The sequence below is a fragment of the Phalacrocorax carbo genome, chromosome Z (assembly GCF_963921805.1).
Source record: "Phalacrocorax carbo chromosome Z, bPhaCar2.1, whole genome shotgun sequence".
NCBI classification, from domain to species: Eukaryota; Metazoa; Chordata; class Aves; order Suliformes; family Phalacrocoracidae; genus Phalacrocorax; species Phalacrocorax carbo.
Window position 1 is genome coordinate 60,741,371 of NC_087548.1, and position 17,938 is coordinate 60,759,308.

Below are 17,938 nucleotides of genomic sequence, written 5' to 3' on the forward strand. Positions count from 1 at the left end.
GTACGTACCAGTATTAGCTGGTACAATGTTGACAGTAGTTTGTGTCTCACTTCTTGATGTAAAATAAGATTATTAGTCCTGCTTTGCTCCGTGAGCTGTTAGGAAGTTAAATCTGTTAATGTTTGTAAAACACTCTGCGAATTTAAGTGGCAATTTAAAGCAAATGAAGAAATTGGTACTTCTGCGTTCAAAAGAGCTAAGACTTGGCTGGAGTGCAGGAATTAGTGAATAACCAGTACACAGGCTGTGTTTGCTCTGCAGTCCAGAGCTATAATTGCAGCTGAGGTAAATTTATCTTACCTAGTTTGAACCTGATTAGTATAGGGACAGGTTAAGAGGGTTCGGCCCACATGACAAAACCTATGTAAGGGTGTGGAAATTACTTGTATGTGCGGGTTCAGATCTTCCATGATGTGGCTGCATGTTTTCCAGTGGCAGATGCAGGTGTTTTAGACCTAGCTCAGACAAGTGTCTTTGACCTGCAATTGCGTTACAGGATTTTGTAAGGCAGCATTTCTTACCTGTTTATCAGATGTTGTCCATTTGGTACAGTAGGGGGAAAATTGTGTGAAGTTAAGGACTCTGCCCTAACGTGTGTCCCAGGGGAGCAATGGGTAGTTGCATGGGGAACCTGATTTGGGATATTTTCTGATTTCTGGGAGGTTGAATATGCAAGTTTACTAGCCTGCTAACAGAGTGTTTAGGAGCAAACTAGCTTCTTACTAGTTGTCCATTTATCACAGATGCAGTGCCGGAGAGCTGATGTTTTATTTGGATTTTTCTGAGCTCTTACGAGAGTAAAAAACCAGAAACAAATGTTTTGGGTCACCAGGTGTGGAACAGTGTTCTTGTCTGGAGATACTGTCAATTATATTTATTTGATTAAATGTGTGGATTGGTCTTTAGTATCTGTCTTAGATGCTTTTATGTGTTCCTTCTTAACTACACTTTAAGTTAGGGAGGTACATTTTGCAGATGGAAATTGGAGGACAGTTCTGCGGTTGAGATCTCTTCTGAGAGATAGGATCTCCATCTGAGTCACAGATGGGTGTTCAAAACAGTGCTCTGACCCTCCTTTCGGTTTATTTTGAGGAGGTATATGTATGTGGTTAATCTTATGGTTAAGTTATTTCAGGGTTTAGGCATTAACTGTTGCTCTTTGTCACACTAGAAGTTTTTCTCTTATGTGTCTAATGAATCTTGTTCTGCTTTCAGATGTGGTGAAGAGCCTGTATTTTCCCCTGTGTGGTATATAGTGCCTTAAAAAATGGGGTTTGGAGGTGACCTGAAGTATTCCCATGATGCTTTATTAAAACTACAAGACTGGGAACTACGACTGCTGGAAACAGTGAAGAAATTTATGGTAATGCGAGTAAAAAGTGATAAGGAGTATGCTTCCACTTTGCAGAATCTTTGTAATCAAGTAGATAAAGAGAGCACTTGTCAGTTGGATTATATCAGCAATGTCTCCAAGGTAAGACTGAAGTATTTTAAATTTGGAATATTGTTGGAAATAACAGTGCTGGATTTATTTTTGTGTGTTTTAGTTTAAGTTGGATTCCTGTTCATTCAGCTTTTTGAGAGTTAATGTTGCCAAAGTATTTAAAATGTGTTCCTTTTAGTTCCTCAGTGGAATATGCAGAGTTTGAGCTCCAGTTTTGCTCTGAAAATAATAACTGAACTAGAATCAATCCTGAATTCTGAAATTCAGTATTTTATGTTCCTGTGTTGAGCCTGCTACTTTGTTTAGTGTTTTGAAAATAGTATGCTATAGTAAGCTTTTATTTTAAGACAGTTAAATTGGAACTATTGTTTGTTATATAGAATTTGTGACCAAAGTAGAAAAATGCCAGGAAACCAAGCCAAAGCCTAGCATTCCAGCTGTTATTCACACTGCAGTGCGTGTTGTAAAAACAAAACATGAATTTATGATATTTCTCATAATTGTGAAGTTATTTTGTATCAAATTTAAAATAACTGTGTTGACTTTTCATAAAGGTAAGGCTGTCCTTCACCCAAATTATTACTTTTCACATTTAGAGCAAGCCCAGTAAAGGTACCGATGAAGCAAACTTCCCTATTTCACCTGTTTGTAAGCTTCACTCCTGACTTGGAGTAATCCCTATCTAGAGAAAACAATTGTGTTTTAAGGGCTTATTCAATCCTTGGCTCTTCTGCTGTAGCAGTGGTTACACAGTCCCTTCAGTCTGGCATGAATCCTGATCTCTCTGCAGGAAAAAACCCTTTCTGGGTTAGGCTGAATTTTAGACAAAGCAGTTTTTATGTAGTGGGATTCTGGGGTGGCTGCCTGAATACTAGCTATGGCACAGCATTAGAAATGTGACTGCTCCTTGTGCAGCAGTCTAGATTTGTGCTGGATTAAAATGGCAATGTGTGTGATTTGAAAGCTGCGCTGCTATACCTAGCTTGCTCCAGCTGCCCCAAAAGTAACACTGCACAGTGTTTATCTATAAGAAACTCTGTTGTCGCTTCCCTCTACCACAATAATTCTTGTCTTGTGAATTGACGTACTACTTTTTTTCATCTGCATGTTTTGGTGGTGTATTTGAAAAGCTTTTCACCCAATTGTGTTTCTTATAGACAATTTGTTATAGATTTTTTTTTTGCTATTTAAGTTGTGATGATTTTGGTAAATAAACATTCAAGCATTGTCATTAGACTAAGATAGGCAGAAGCCAGGTGTTGTCTTTAACCTATCTACTCTTGGATCCCAACATATTGTACAGAATTATTAGTGATAGACTACTAATTCTTGCTACTGCTGCCCCACTAGAATTGTTCTTATGTGCTAGCTAAACTGTCTTGCAATTCTTCTAGGCGATGAAGCAGAGCAGATTAGGGCTGGAACAGTAAAGGACCATTGGCATCAGAATATTTAACATTATAAGGTATAAGCAATCCTTAACCTTCACGTAGCTAGCTCAGTCTAGCATGGTTCATGTCAGTGACATGGGAAGTTCCTGTAAGTAAACAAATTTTTAAAAGCTGAAGATCTGACTTAAGCCGTGTTCTTTTTGGGTTGAAGAGAGGCACATGTGTCACATTTTGAAATCTTATGTTGGACGTAGGCCCTCAGGTTGTTCTTTCAGGATTATTTTTGTTCCTTTTTTCTTTTTTTATTCTCTTAAGAGGTGCCATTTTCCTCTCAAGCCCCATCCCTGATCTCTACATCTATATATAACAGCAAAAATGTTCATATGCTACTGACAGATCTTTTGTAGGGGCTTGCCTTGAAATTTCACTGTCACCTTGGATTTTAAAGTTGTGTAGTGACACCTTGTCTTATTGGTTTTGGCAGTTAAAATGTCTGAATTATTGATTACTTAACTCACCTCATTCTAATTTACGTTACTATTTCATGATACTTTTTCTCTCTTCCTGACATTTTACAGAATCAAAGTATGACCCAAATATTATGGAACATAAGTCTAGTATATTACATCTCCTAAGATTTAAAATACCTTTATATTAAATTTTTGGTATTAAGTGGCATCAAAACCAAATACCAATCTGTCTAATACTTTATGGGTTGGTTTTGGTTTTGGTTTGGTGTTTTTTTTTTTTTTCTTTTTTTTATTTTTAAACTGTACAGTAAGAGTGAGCACTTTGAGAGAAATGGTGTTTGGGAAGATCTGTCCATTGTTTTGTTCATGCAGAGGCAGCAAACTTGCTGGAAGGCATAGTGGCAGCAACCACTAATGCCAGAAAAGCAGTATTTTTGAGTGCTTCCCAACAGCTCTTGTGTGTGTATATGTCTAAAAAATATTGTTAAACCAAACAATATTATATTTTGTTGCTTTTGATGGATTGTGGTTATTTTCTGTGAAAGGAAATGCTTTGCCTTTTCTGCTGTCCCCACCCACCTACTTTTCTGTCCCATATAAATTTAAACTTTTGAAGTCTTTCCTCAAGTATATATTTTTGCTTTAGCTTTTCCTATTCTAAAATAATAAAATATCATACAAAACACAGAAATCTTGTTTAACTGATGTTTTCACAGTGTGTAAAGAGAGATGTAAAGCACATGAAAATGTGCAAATCATTTTTTTAAATGGAAAGAGAAGTTTTCGCTGTGTTTCTGACTTATTCAGGTTCATTTGGTGAATTGTAAGCTAAGTATTTCTTTACAGTACTTGTCCTGTTGCAAAATGCTTTTGCTGTGATTTTCAGAGTTGATTGGAAATAGCACTTGTCTCATCACTGACAAATCAGTCTTAAAGACAATGGAGAACTGTGAATACATTTTTACTTCTGAGAGCACTCTTATGAATTGTTCTATAAGCACAAGATGCACTCCTTGCAGAGAAGTATTTAATGATGTTTTTACCCTGTGCAGCTTTGGTTTATCCTATGCATCCTATGCTTGTGATGCCATTTGGAAAGTGTACTGTAATGGAGACATGAAACAGTTTTGAGCCATAGCTGGGAAGCTTTAGGCTGTGACCTTTTACAAAACCACACTAGAAGTAGTCTGAGATAGCTCTGTACCAGCCTGTGGGATGCTTACAAGCTAAAGGAAATGTTAAAGATGGTTTAGTATGTTCAGGAGTTAACTGTCTTTTGTTTCCTTCTCTAGAATGCAGCTGGGGTTGCAGCATTGACATGTAGAGATGGAAATATGTATGTATGTTTATATATGAGATGTAAGGAAACCCCAAAGCTACCAAATAAATTAATTTTCTAAGTTTTGATGATCTAAAGTAGATTTCTGTCTTTAAGAATAAGATAAATGCTACTAAAGCTAGCATGCTAGCAGCCTTCAAAACCTGGTAATTGTATGGCAGGTAGCCTTTCTGATATTTTAATATAGCATAGCATTCAGTGTCAGGGAGTTGTCGCTAAGGAATCCAACACTGTTGCCATCAACAAAGTGTGACAGGGATCTTTAGAGTAACAAATGCCTTTATTTGAACTGAACTTTAACTTTGTGTTCCTATTTGTGATGCATTGGAAGTCTCTCTGTTCACCTTACAGTTCTTAATCAAAATTCAAAGCCGCACAGAGTATATTAAACTGTCCTGAAAACTGACTGACAGAATGACCAAGGAAGTTATTAAAGTAAGGGTAAAGAAAGTTGTTGGGTTACTAAGACAGACAGCTTGTGTCTCTTAACCTGTTATCACCTTATGCTTTGATACTGGTGGCCTGACTTTGATGCTGTCCGTTTATGTGAAGCAGCTCACGAATGGTATCATCTTAAACATTAACTACTCAAATGCATATGACTGTGATGTATTTAGACAAGGGCAGAGAAGACAACTGGAACAGATAACTGTGGCTGGGAAACAGGAGAACAAAGGACATGGGAAAATGCTTGTCAGGGGTGTTGAGGATGTATTCCAAAAAAGGCTGTAAAGCTTTAATACATGTTCAGAAGGTCTAGGATAGTGATGGAGGGTGACCACACAATATAATACTGTATTTTTTACTCTGGTGCTTTTTTATGACTTTGAGTGAATTCAAGGAGTGATTTTGCTGTAGCAGGAAGAACTTTATTTTACAAGATCTCAAGCCTAAGTTGTTACTCAATTGTTATAAACAGTGATGCATCTTTTCCCACAGCTAATGTTCATCATTTGGTTACTTGTAAGCCAGAATAAAAAAGTGCTTTTCTGTTCTGACTTTTTTTTTATAGTCTTGGTTGCTCGTGGTACAGCAAACAGAACAGCTGAGCAAAATAATGAAGACGCATGCAGAGGATCTTAATTCTGGGCCTTTGCATAGGCTTACAATGATGATCAAAGATAAGCAGCAAGTTAAGAAGAGTTACGTAGGTGTTCATCAACAAATTGAAGCAGAGATGTACAAGGTATTTTATTCAACTGTGCTTTATAAATTTATTATAGTTCTGTATGTTTAAAAAGTAATATACTGAGAGTGGATTTTTTTAGTTCCTCTGCTTTCATTTGTGCTATGGTAAAAGTAGTGATTTGTGATATGTAGAATTACTAGTTTAAATTTTAGTTATTTTCTCCACATTTCCTCTCCCCTGCTAGCTGACAAGGCAGAGATAGAAAACTTTCTTCTATATGAATTTCTGTATGGAAAAGAACAGATAGCACTGGAAATGCACTTGTTCCAACAGAGGATGATTCTTTGTGGCACTTCTCTATTTCATCTCCCTTCCTGTTCTCATTCCACTGTAGACATCCCTCAGACCAGGGCACTGAAAACTTTTGTTAGTGAATGCTCTTGACAGTCCAGGCTGTTTTGGGTGGGGACAGGATTTTAGTCCCTATTCTAAAATATAAATCAGGTGTAAACCAAACATTAAGGCTGCAGCTGGAGCTCTTCAGGGCCTTTTCTGTTACAAGCTGGTTGTCCTGCTTATGTTGAACGCAGGCTATCTAGTCAGTAAAGCTGAAAGAAAGCTGAACAGTTTCGTTCAGGTGCTCTTGGGGAAGTTTAACTGCAAATGTCAAAAATCAGACTGATAGTCTGAAAGGTCTGCTGACAGAAGGAAAAGCACTGTTCCTTCTTTCTTCCAGTAGAGAATTTGATGTTTGGAGTAGCGTGATTAAAAAGTAACATCTGACTAGTACAGTACAAATGTCATGGACTGATGCATAGAAGATTCTTGGGCAGGTTTTGAGAACTTTAAACTAATACTAAACATATATTAAGTTAATGTGTTGGCTGTAATAGGACTGCTTCCATAATACGCTGGGATCTTGGCATCTTCCCCAGGTATTGACTATGGGGAGTACATCCTTTTTGATGCATGGCCAGTAGGCTGTCTTATCTGATAAAATTTCCAAGCCAAATAATCACTCACAGCCACTTATAGATTGGTGCATCTGAAAGCAGTCAGGATGGAAGAAGAGGATAAACTGGTAGCATACATTAGAAATAATAGAGGTTAAATATATAGAGAATTGGAGAAATGGAGAAAGAAAGAAACATAATAAAGAGAGGCTAGATGAAACAAGGCTGCTGGAAGTTCAGGTATTCTTTTAAAAGACACTGAGCAAAACTTGTTTTTTCCTGTTAACTTATTAACTTTAATAAAATCTGTAATAAAACTGTCTTTTCAAATAAGACTTTTTCAAAAAAATATGGTGCATATTGAGCACTCCCCAAATGATTAATTACAGACCATGTTGATTTTCATTAATTATGGGCTGCATGGCCATGCAAATATTTTGCATCCTGATGAATAAGCTTGCATTATTGTTTTTTTTTTTTTTTCCTTCCTGATTTTCCTAAGAAGCATTTGAATAGCATTCTGATTAGATATGATATTTCATTGTGAGCTGACATTGTTTGTTCAAAGGACTTACAGAAGGGTTCCCAGAAATGAAAAATACTTCTCATGTTCTGTGGTATTATTTCTGCTTTTGTTACACACAGACACAAAATACTTATTATTTCCCAGGACGTTATCCAAACCTTGTTAATACTAGTGCCTGCACAGACCAGATCTTTAGGATACAATGGCAAAAAAAAAGTGTTTTCCTTTAGGTGAAATGCATATGTGTCATCCTTTCCTATTCCATTCAGCTCTACAATGAGGAATCTTTTTGATAAAATTCCTAAGGACAGTGAAATACCATGCCTTTTACACAAATGTAGTAAAACTTGTATCTTCTAGATTTATTCCAATTCCCATTAAGTTATTGGATATTTTTTCTTTCTTCATGAAATTTGAGGAGAAACAGTACAGTTAATACTAGTTAAGTGGGCAAGACTTTTTGATGTAAAAACTGGGTTTAAGATAATCCTTGACTATCTTAGTTCCTTAAGTGTTATTTGGGGACAGAGGTGCCCTTGGTTTTGTTTTTGTCTGCTGGAAGAACACAGTCTAAGAATCACTAAAATATATTTTGCAATTATCACAAAGGTTTCTTAGTACTAGTGGCCTATCTTTTATTTTCCAGTTTTCTGTAAGAGAAGCAGTTCCTTGCTATTCATGACTTAATTGTCTTCACTACTTCCTAATTTCATCTTTTTCTTCCTTTTCTCATGGTGTCTTCATAATACAAGTTTGTCACAAAGTTATTTTTTCCTGTATTAACTCTACTAGTCTATGATAACAACAGATGTGAGTATAGTTTACAGTGTGTAGAAATATGAGATGAGAGTATGGGATTTGTGTGGTGAAAAGTTCCTGCCTTTAAATTAAATCTTTATACAGTTGGCCCAGAAATAGAAACTGGTGATAGCACCTTGTTGGCTCTTCGAGGAATTCCATTAAGTTTCCAGATGTTCTTGAGGGTGAAAGTAGGGATATCTGGGCGTTACCTCATGAGAAGAGGGCAAATTGTGAACTCCAGTCTTCTTCATGCCAGCTGCAAGAGGAACAGTTTTTCTGTAGAGTGGACTTTCTTTTCTGCACATTGAGTGAAGGGAGCACTTCTGTTAAATTAAGTTCCTCTTCCACAATTGCCCACTGTGAGTGTATTTTTCTCTTTGTCATACTTTTTACTTTTCTTCATTATATATGTCACCTTTTTGGTATTTCAGTGGCTGGTTTATTAGCTTTTGTTTGCAAGTTCAAGCTCAGTGATTATTTCTGAACAGTGCACTAATTTTGTCACACAATGAGTGAAAGTTGAGGGTAGAATAGACAACTTTATCAATTTTATTTTAATTTTTTGACCAAAAATATCATGTTCAGATGTCTTGTTCATTGGAGCTGCTTCCACTACAAAAAGATTCTTCAGTGCTGTATTCCACTGAGTTTGTTTGTTTGTGGTTTTTTTTTTTGTTTGTTTAGTTTGGTTTCTTTTCCTTTGTAGGGATTTGTCTTACATCAGATAGATAGGTTCATACACAGTTGCTGTTTCTAAGCTGCTTGTGTGAACTGTAATATCTAAAAATTCTTCTACTTTTTTTTAGATGCTAAAAGAATTCCTATGAATAGAACTTTTTCATCTAGTATGATTTATTAAGCATCTTTTTGGTGCTTTGTTTTTCCTTGTCATTGGAATGGAATAGTGTTTATGATTAGCTGGATTTCCTAAATATATTTTTCATTATACTGATGTGAATGGGGATCTCTGTTTCAGGCCTCTTATTTTATTTCATGCACTTATTGATTTTAATTTTGTTACACTATGTAATAACCTATTAAGATTATCTCGAGCCAATGGGAAGTGTTAACATCCTTATTTTGGAAAATAAATCAGGTTAATTCTATTTCACTAATACTATGAGGTTTTTGTATGTTGAGGATAAGTATTTTTAATACTTTTTATATTTCTGTTTTCTTAAAGGTTACAAAGACAGAGCTAGAGAAACTAAAATCTAGCTACAGACAACTAATAAAAGAAGTAAATTCTGCCAAAGAGAAATATAAAGAAGCTGTCGCTAAAGGTATGACTGACTTGTTTAACTTCATCTCTTTATTAGTGCCTTTTTCAGACCTGCTAAAACTCTAAGAGTGAAACGGTAATATTTTTACTTTGAGCAACTCAATTACAATATAAAAGCTCATTTAATATCTTAAGACAGTCTAATTGTCATCATGTGTGCTTGTTGGCACTTGTTAAAAAAATCATAAAGGATAGCCCTTCTTTTAATAAAAATGGTAGTCCTTTTAAGTTCTACTATTATTCCTTCAAAGGATGTATTTGAAATGTAACATTGCTCAAATGAACTGTTAATAGTGGCAAGTGGGTTGCAACTCCATCTCATTTACATCGTAACTGCAGCCTACTTGCGCGCTGTGACCTGTTATGGTTGCTGCAGTGGCATCAGCATCAGTTCCTGACAGTATAACGGATCAGACCTTTGTCAACCTTAAGCAAAAGAGGAAAAGAATTAATTTGCACACTGAGATATCTTAAAGATTTTCTGGGAATGACGTGTCCAAACTGCATGGATTTTGTTTGCTGTTAAATTCTGCGAACGATTAGGTAAAGGAGAGCCTTTGTTCTATAATGTATTGAAATACCTTGTTAATAATTGTTCTTACCTGCCTTTCTAAGATTCTTTTCTTTCTTTAGAGAAAATTAATTGGATGGCAGTATATATAAATATATAAATTCCAAGATCCATCTTTAAGTTTTTGTATGACTGCCTAAACTGGCAGTTATTTTCCTTGGTTTTGTTACACTGTAATTCACAGTGTAATATAGTAGCTATCAGTGCTCAGAGGAAGATTGTTTCTTCCCAAATTTGTCTGAAGTTTGGAGTGGTATAGCAGTAGGTGAATATAACAACAAACCAGCATGGGATAAGAGAAACTATACTTAGCACTGCTTAGCTTCAGCTTTTTATTTTTTTACTGATGTTCATATTCACTTAAAAATGTAAATACTTAGTTAATTTTGCCCAGTTCCCTAAGATTTTGCTACCTGTCACTTTAATTTGGTTACTTGTTTTATCCCCAAGTAACTACTAAACATGGGAACATACAGTAAGCGACATGGAGAATATAATAGACTGCTGTGATCTTAGTATGTTCTTTTTATCCTGTCTTCCTGTTAGAGCTCTGATCATTCTCCCTTCCTGCAGCACCAAACATTGCCATTGAAATCAAAGGGTGTTTTGGCTGTCAGCAGCTGTGATGTTTTGATGTGGTTCTGATTAACTGAATTAATATTTCTTCAGATAGGCAACAAACACAAGCTGTTTTTAAGACACTTACTTCTGTGGTTTTACTTGACCTTCTCTTTCGGGCTTCCACTTAGTATTTATCTTATTATGATTAGTGCTTAATTTCACTTTCCCTTTCTTAGTGTAAATCTGTTTTAACAAACACCGATCTCCATAAAAATGTTGCAGGTTTTTCTCCCCAAAATTGCAGAATTGCTTCTCCCCTGTTGCATCTCGGTTCTTGTTTACAAATATTTGTGTAGTTGGTGGACTACTACAGCTGATTTTCAACTGCAGGTCAGCTGAGCGGTTTGAATTTTTAAGCCATGGTATTTTCATAGGGTTTCAGAGCCCCCAAGTTGTCAAACTGGTTTATGAAGTGAACAAGTTAGGGAAGTCTTAAAATTGTAATGCTTCATAATTCCAGGCACTAGTTCAGTAACTAGTGGTTATTCAAATTATATGGTATCAGGAAATGTGACTTTTGTTAATACACAAACTGGTTTAGTTTTTCAGGATTTCAAGAATTATTGAAAACAAGTGAAGGAACAGTGGGAGGGCATAACCAGGTATTGGAAATAAGGTGAAAAATGTTTTGTAAAGCAAAAAAATGATAATCATTGCAGCGCTTGTGAGAAGTGTGTTAAAAGAGCCAGACCAAGTCCACTTCCGTAAAATGCTGTTCTCAAAAGGCTCTGTTGCTCTGTCAAACCAAGTTTCCATCACAGCGTCTGGCCCCGCCTTTCTGGAATGGAAGGAGACAACTACTCCTTAGGACATACTATTTTGTCTTTGTCCTTGGGCTTGTGCATGCTGAATTTCCTGTAAGTTCGTGTACCTGTACAAGCTGGTCAACGAGAGAAGAATGCAAGGCACACAAAGGAATGACTTGGAAATTCCTCTGTTTTGCACGTGTAGTGATTTTGAAATTTAGTGACTTTTGTTCTGTTTTGGAATAGCAAAGCCATCTTCTAGTGAGACAGTAAGTTTACCAGAGCTGCTAGTGAATGAGGTGCAAGTGGTTCTCTAGTTCGGGAGGAGAATTCTTGTCTTGTTTTTTGGTTGAGTTGCTAAAAGTGATGTTAAATTCTGGGCTAAACACACACAGTAGAGGGTATGAACTGAAAAGGGTAAAGCCTGGCAATGTTACAAACAGTGGAAAGGTCTTCTGCAGTAGTAGTTGTTTTTATGTTTTTCTGCAGTCATGAAGTATTCTCAGGTAAACTCAAATTACTGTATGTCATACTTTCCACCAGCTAACAAGACAGTCACTTTGAATCAATATGTTGATGCTTTTATGCAGAGTTATGGCTGTTTTCACTTTTTGCTGAAAACACTAAGAGGACGTGTGGAAGGAGTAATAAGAATAAGGGTTAAGCACTGAATAATTGTATTGGTTAAGTACAGGTTTTGTTTGTGTTAGGGCAATGGGAAGGCAGCTGGTGAGAATTTTTGCGTAGTTTCGTAGTGAGGAAGAGGGAACTGGTTTCTGAAGGGTGCAGGAGCTTCATTATGGAAGGCTTTGTGCTCTCCAGATCTGGAGAAAGACGGAAGTGTCTGACATGCTGGCTCAGGAGCTGTTCTGGGGAACCCTCTGCTAGCGCTGCTTCTGCTTGGACATCAGGGAAGTAGTGGGACAGTTGTGTTGCAGAGGGTGCACCACTGAGCCTTGGCTGCCACTTGGTCCTTAGGCTGGATTGCACTGCCCTGTTGTGGCCACCAGTGTCTGCATGTTGTCTCAGTCAGAATTGACTGATTTATCTTGTTCTAGCCCTTACCCCATTTAGTCATGCGTTGCTGCTCCTTTCTGGACCAGTGATTACCATGGAAATCACAAATGCAGTCTGGTTGGTTGTTCTTGGGCTTGGGGACCGCAGGTGTCAGACAGTCTGGCTTGTGTTGCTCAGTTGGTTGGAATTTTTTGCCTTTTTTTCAGTCCTTAATTTTTATGTTTTTTTTTGATATATGGTGAGAGAAAGCAGGCTGAGAGGGGATAAAGTCAGCAAGCTGAACTAGTCCAGTGCATCTCTAATGAGGCATACTTCAGCAACTCGGACTATGGACACATTGATTCCAATAGAAAGCTTTGTTTAAAAAAAAAGAAAAAAAGCAAAGTATGTACTGAGAATGCACAGCATGATCCTTTGCAGAATTGGGATATTAGGGCATGGTGGAGTCACTGGAGCAAAATATAAGATGAAAGCTTTCTAGACTGTTTTTCCATAATGAAATGGACAGCCCTCTGAAATCCTTTGGATGTGTGATATTGAGAAAAAAATGGTGGAAACTTCTTAGAACAGTGGTTCAAAATAACACTTACAAATTGTGTACAGCTCTGAGCCTCCAATGCTGTGCCGACTTCAGTGATGCTGGGTAACAAGGTAAATAGAGTGTGGCATGCTGATGTTGCTGCTGCAGGAGGACACATCAAAACAAAATTTATGCCAAATGATAAAAGACACTGTGCGGCTAAAGAAGAAGTCACAGAGCTTCTAAAAAAGATTCATAAATAATGGGTAAATAATAAAAAATGGAAACTGTAGAACAGTTGTAGATATCAAGTGTGATACCTCATTACTGTTTGAATTTCATTTGATTTGATCGGTAACTGCTTCCACTTAAGTTGGCTATTTCCACAATTATTTTTGCTTCTGCAGAATTGTGCATCTTTGTTAAGTGGAGTTCAGAGTGTGTCTGGGGGTGTTTCTAATGTTTTCAGCCTTGGTTTTTCTGGTTAAACACTACGTATTGCTATATTAAAAAAATTAAATAAGGAAATTATGAGTACATGAAATCATAATTAATAAATTACTGATTTCCTTTTTTTAAATTGAAAAGTATTAATTCTTAGCAGTTTAGCATCTATTTTTGAGGCTGATTTTGGTGTTAGGTGTTTAAATGTGAAATAGTTGCTCTTATATCCGTTAATATTGCAGTTGGAATAGAGCCAGTGTAGCTTTGGGAGGTTCATACTGAATATTAATACAAAATAATCTTTAGCAAAATTTACAGTTTTCCTGTAAATACGTCTGTTACAGGTATTTATTGTGTTCCTGTTACTAGTTAATTACTGATTGAATGTAGAAACCATGTTGCAACATTCTTATGTGACAGAATGGACCTGAAGTAAATAGTAAAAGAAAAATATATTGATTTAATATTACAAATTTAGTAAGTATTTAATTTCATAATTTCATTTTATGCTGCTAGAGCAGAATAAAAAATATTGTGCCAGATTTCCCTAGGTTGGCTCATGTTTCCTGACAACGTTGTGATTTAGAGGAGACTAGAAATATTAACAGTACACCTAGCACATAGTACATAGCACATAGTACAACGTTGCATCTGCTGGAAGAATGTTTTCCGATCCCTGCCATTCTTGTGATTTAATACCTCAGAATTGATGTGACTTCTGTGGTACCTACTGAAGTTGCATGACAGCATAAGCTATAACTATGATAAAAAAGTAAGCTGTTGAAAATGCTTTCATTGAATCAAATTATTGTCCTACTATCCTTTGTAATAGCTAGAGTGGCCAGAAAATACTTTTATTAGGTAGCTGATGCATTCATTCTGAGATGCCTGTAAAATTGTGATTATACTACTGTATTTCCTGGTGGCATGTGTTGCCTTTAGTTGTTGCTGAGATCAGAGGAACTCCTAGTACGGTATTTTTTGAGTTTATTTTTGACTCAAACACTCACATTGTTAAGACAAAACAATTAACACTAGCTCAAATGGTCTGTCTTATTCACAGATGTCAGCAGGCTGGATGTATTTCAAATTAATACCCTATTGTAAGCATTTCAGCTCATAGACACGAGCAGTGTTTGCAAGGGCTAGAGTTGTTTCTTCCGTGTAAAATAAAGCTTCTAGAACAGGAAACCTGGTGGAGTGCAGAGCCAAGAGATCTTTTGACTTCTTGTGAAGTGTGGGAGTAGCTTGGACATATTCTTTCTGCTGAACCTGGAGGCAGAGCCCTAGGATGGGCTTTCCTCAATTCTCACAGACCAGCACTCATAAGTCTCAGAGAATTTACTGGTGGTGCATATTAGCTCAAACGTCTGACAGCAGTTCAAAAGATTGCACTTTAAATTCTGCTATTTCTATACTATGTTATTTGTTTATCTTAACATTAAGCAGACGACTGTTGAACTAATTCTTAACTCAGAAGTTTATGTTTGGTATTCTGTGATTTTGGAATCTAAGTATACACAAATAGGTTCTGTCCATCGGAAAACTACATTGTTCTTCGCAGTCACTAATTTGTAAAATAAGGTTTGGGAAAAACTACTTATCCTCCTCTTAGAAATAAGATGAGTGGAAGAGGGAGTGGGTGATTATATTCGCTGAAGAAACACATTCATGAAAGCCTCAGGCAAGACATAAAGGGAAAGAAGACCTTAGAGATTAAAAGCGAAGGTCCTATCTTCTTCCTGCCTATCTCTATGATTTTGGTCTTGTAAAGCCCATGTTAATTAAGAGCACTGCATTTGTATCTCTTTACATGGGGATGATGATAAGGCTGATCACTCAATTTCCAAGTTTCCTTCCTGAGACAGAACTAAGAGTCATAGCTATCCTAGTTTAGTTGCAGAAATTTCAATAAAAAGTACTTTGTAGATCAGTATCAATTCTATTTAAACTCTCCTGACTTCTCTATTTGGATGCAAGCTTTGCTGCCCTGCTCTGCATTGCTCTGCCCAGCACTGGGCACTGATGGACGTCTCTTCCTGGGAGACGGGGGGAAGGTAGCCAGGCTCAGACAGTGCGCCTCCATCGCCTTTCTCTCCCTTCCCAGGCAACAGCTACCAAGGGCGCAAGAGGGCAAACCGCATCCTGGCGAGCATCAAACACAGCCACAGCCAGCCAGCCAAAGGAGGTGATTACCCCGCCGCATTGAGCGTGGGAGCGGCCTCACCTTGAGCGCTGTGTGCGGTTCTGGGCCCCGCAGTTCACAAAGGGTGCGAAGGCACCTGAGTGTGTCCAGAGGAGGGCAACAAAGCTGCTGGAAGGGCTGGAAGGCATGTCCTGTGAGGAGTGGCTGAGGACACAGGGTTTGTCTAGTTTGCAGAAAAGGAGGCTGAGGGGCGACCTCATTGCTCTCGACGGCTTCCCGAGCAGGGGAAGCGGAGAGGGAGGTGCTGATCTCTTCTCCCTGCGATCCAGCGACACGACGCCTGGGAATGGTTCAAAGCTGCGGCAGGGGAGGTTCAGACTTGACATGAAGAAACACTTGTTCACCAAGAGGGTGGGCAAATTCTGGAACGGGCTTCCTGCAGAGGTGGTTGATGCCCCAGGCCTGTCAGCATTTAAGAGGCATTTGGACAATATCCTTAATAGCATGCTTTAACTTTTGGTCAGCCCTGAAGTGGTCAGGCGATTGGACAAGATGATCATTGTAGGTCCCTTCCAACTGAACTACTCTGTTCCATTCCATTCCATTCCATTCTGTTCATTGCTCTTAGACCTCCCCTGGGAGGTCAGAGGCAGCATTTGGCTTGGTCTTGGGGATTTCTCCTATCTTTCTTGCCTAGCCGGTGGGGCAGGGTTGATCCCCTCTGCTCAGCACCCATCAGGCCTCATCTAGGCCCTATGCCACATCTCGGGGCCTCAGACAGGAGACATGTCAATAAACCAGAGGGGCTCGGGGGAGGCCACTGAGATGGTGGGGCTGGAGCACTTGCCCTTCCAGGAGGGTCAAGTGCTTCAGCATGGAGCAGAAAAGGCTTCGGGGCACCCAACAGCACGCCCTGGTGCCTGTGGGGAAGAGACAAGAGGGTGGGGACAGAGTCTTCCCAGCAGTGCCTGGCAGGAGGGTGAGAGACAGTGGCATCGGCTGAAACTAGAGAGCTTCAGGCGGGAGAGAAGCGGGGAGAAATCACTGTGCGGATCATTAAACCGTGGAGTGGGTAGCCCAAAAAGGGTGTGGGAGCCCCTGGGACCCTGGAGGTCCTCGAGACCCGAGTGGGCACAACCCAGAGCACGACTGCCGCAAGCCTGTGAAGGGATGCCCTGTGAAGTCCAGGAAGAGGAAGCACCGCCAGTGTGAAATGTAGCAAAGCTTTCCAAAGGTGCAACAACTTCTAGACACTGCAATGTCAGAAAACTACTTGTTTCATTTGGTTCAACAGCTCTCGAGAGAATCTTTTGAATTTGGGAGGGAGGGGAGGTGTGGGGTGGTGGCTATTTGCTGCTTCTGTTTCCCGTTCTAAACAGATTTCTGCAGCCAAAAAATACGTCTGGCAGACTACCCAGGTTTGACAGCGGAAAAGTGGTAGGAGTCACAAACGCCATTGAGGTTGAATTCTGCCATCGTTTGGTAGTTGACTGGGGTCATCTTGAGCGCTCCCACAAAACGGAGACGGAGAGTGGGAGGGCGCAAGGGGGTGTGGACACTAAAAGAAAAGCCCAGAGGGAAACAAAGCGGGAGAAAAACCCTTCAAAAAGAAGGCATCGATTTGTGTCAGATTGCTGGAGCAGGTTGCTCAAGAGTGAAGATGAATTCTTCCTGAGCCAGAGCAGTGTGGCAAGACCCCGCGAGAGCCGCCTGAAGGCGGCTGCTCTCATGCACCGTGTGGTCTCCAGAGAGAGCCCGTCTCCTGCAGCTGGGTTCTCCTTCCCAGGGCAGACCCTCTGGCCTTTAGTGCAGGCCCAGAGCGGCGGGGCCTGGCCTGCTCTTGCTGCTTTCTGCCTGCGCGCCCGCAGAGCCTCCCCCTGCTCCGCCGCTCCCCGGGTTCCTGCCGCGTGCCCGAGGCATGCCGGATCACCTGTGGGCCTGGCACTGGGGTCTGGGTCTTTAGCTGGGGCCCGGCAGCAGCTCTCGGTGCCAAACTCAGCAGCTGCCTACGGTCTCTCCCCTCATCTCGCGTGGCTGCCTCTGCGTTGGCCCCATGTCGTCTGCGGGGCCTCCGGCAGGAGACACGAAGGAGAGGAAAGAGGTGCAGCAAGACCAGGCAGCCACTCTCAACAGCACACAGAGGCCCTGCAAAAGCACACGGCCAGGCCCTCTGGCACCCTGCTTGCAGACGAGGGGCCTTGCAAGGCCAGAGGGGCTTGCCTTGCTGCACCTCAGTTACGGCAGGGACATGTCGCATGAGTGGCGGGCAAGGCCCCGCGTCGCTCGCAGGCCCCACGGCACTCGATTCATGGCAAAGGGGGCCTGCAAGAGTCGGGTGTCAGGCTCCGTGTTACTTTTATCGGGGGAAAGGGGCCCTGCCAAAGCAGAGTGCCAGGCGCCATGGCGCTTCGATCAGGAAAAAGAGGCCTGGCAAGAGCAGAGGCCGGAGTCCCTTAGCTCTCGAACGAGGGGGAAAAGCTCCAGCAAGACCAGTTGGCCCGTCTCCGTGACGCTCACATCAGCGCACACGCGCCCCTC

At 39.9% G+C, this 17,938-nt stretch overlaps 1 protein-coding gene across 2 annotated transcripts in view; it reads left to right on the forward strand.

Annotated features, from left to right (window-relative positions):
• Positions 1-17,938, forward strand: part of FER (FER tyrosine kinase) — a 247,172-nt gene that overhangs the window by 15,357 nt on the left and 213,877 nt on the right. For both annotated transcript variants that reach the window (XM_064439290.1, XM_064439291.1), the window contains exons 3-5: positions 1,216-1,474; positions 5,657-5,830; positions 9,237-9,336. In XM_064439290.1, the coding sequence (XP_064295360.1) occupies positions 1,268-1,474; positions 5,657-5,830; positions 9,237-9,336 (481 nt within the window). In that variant the 5' untranslated portion in view covers positions 1,216-1,267. The remainder of the gene's footprint in view (positions 1-1,215; positions 1,475-5,656; positions 5,831-9,236; positions 9,337-17,938) is intronic.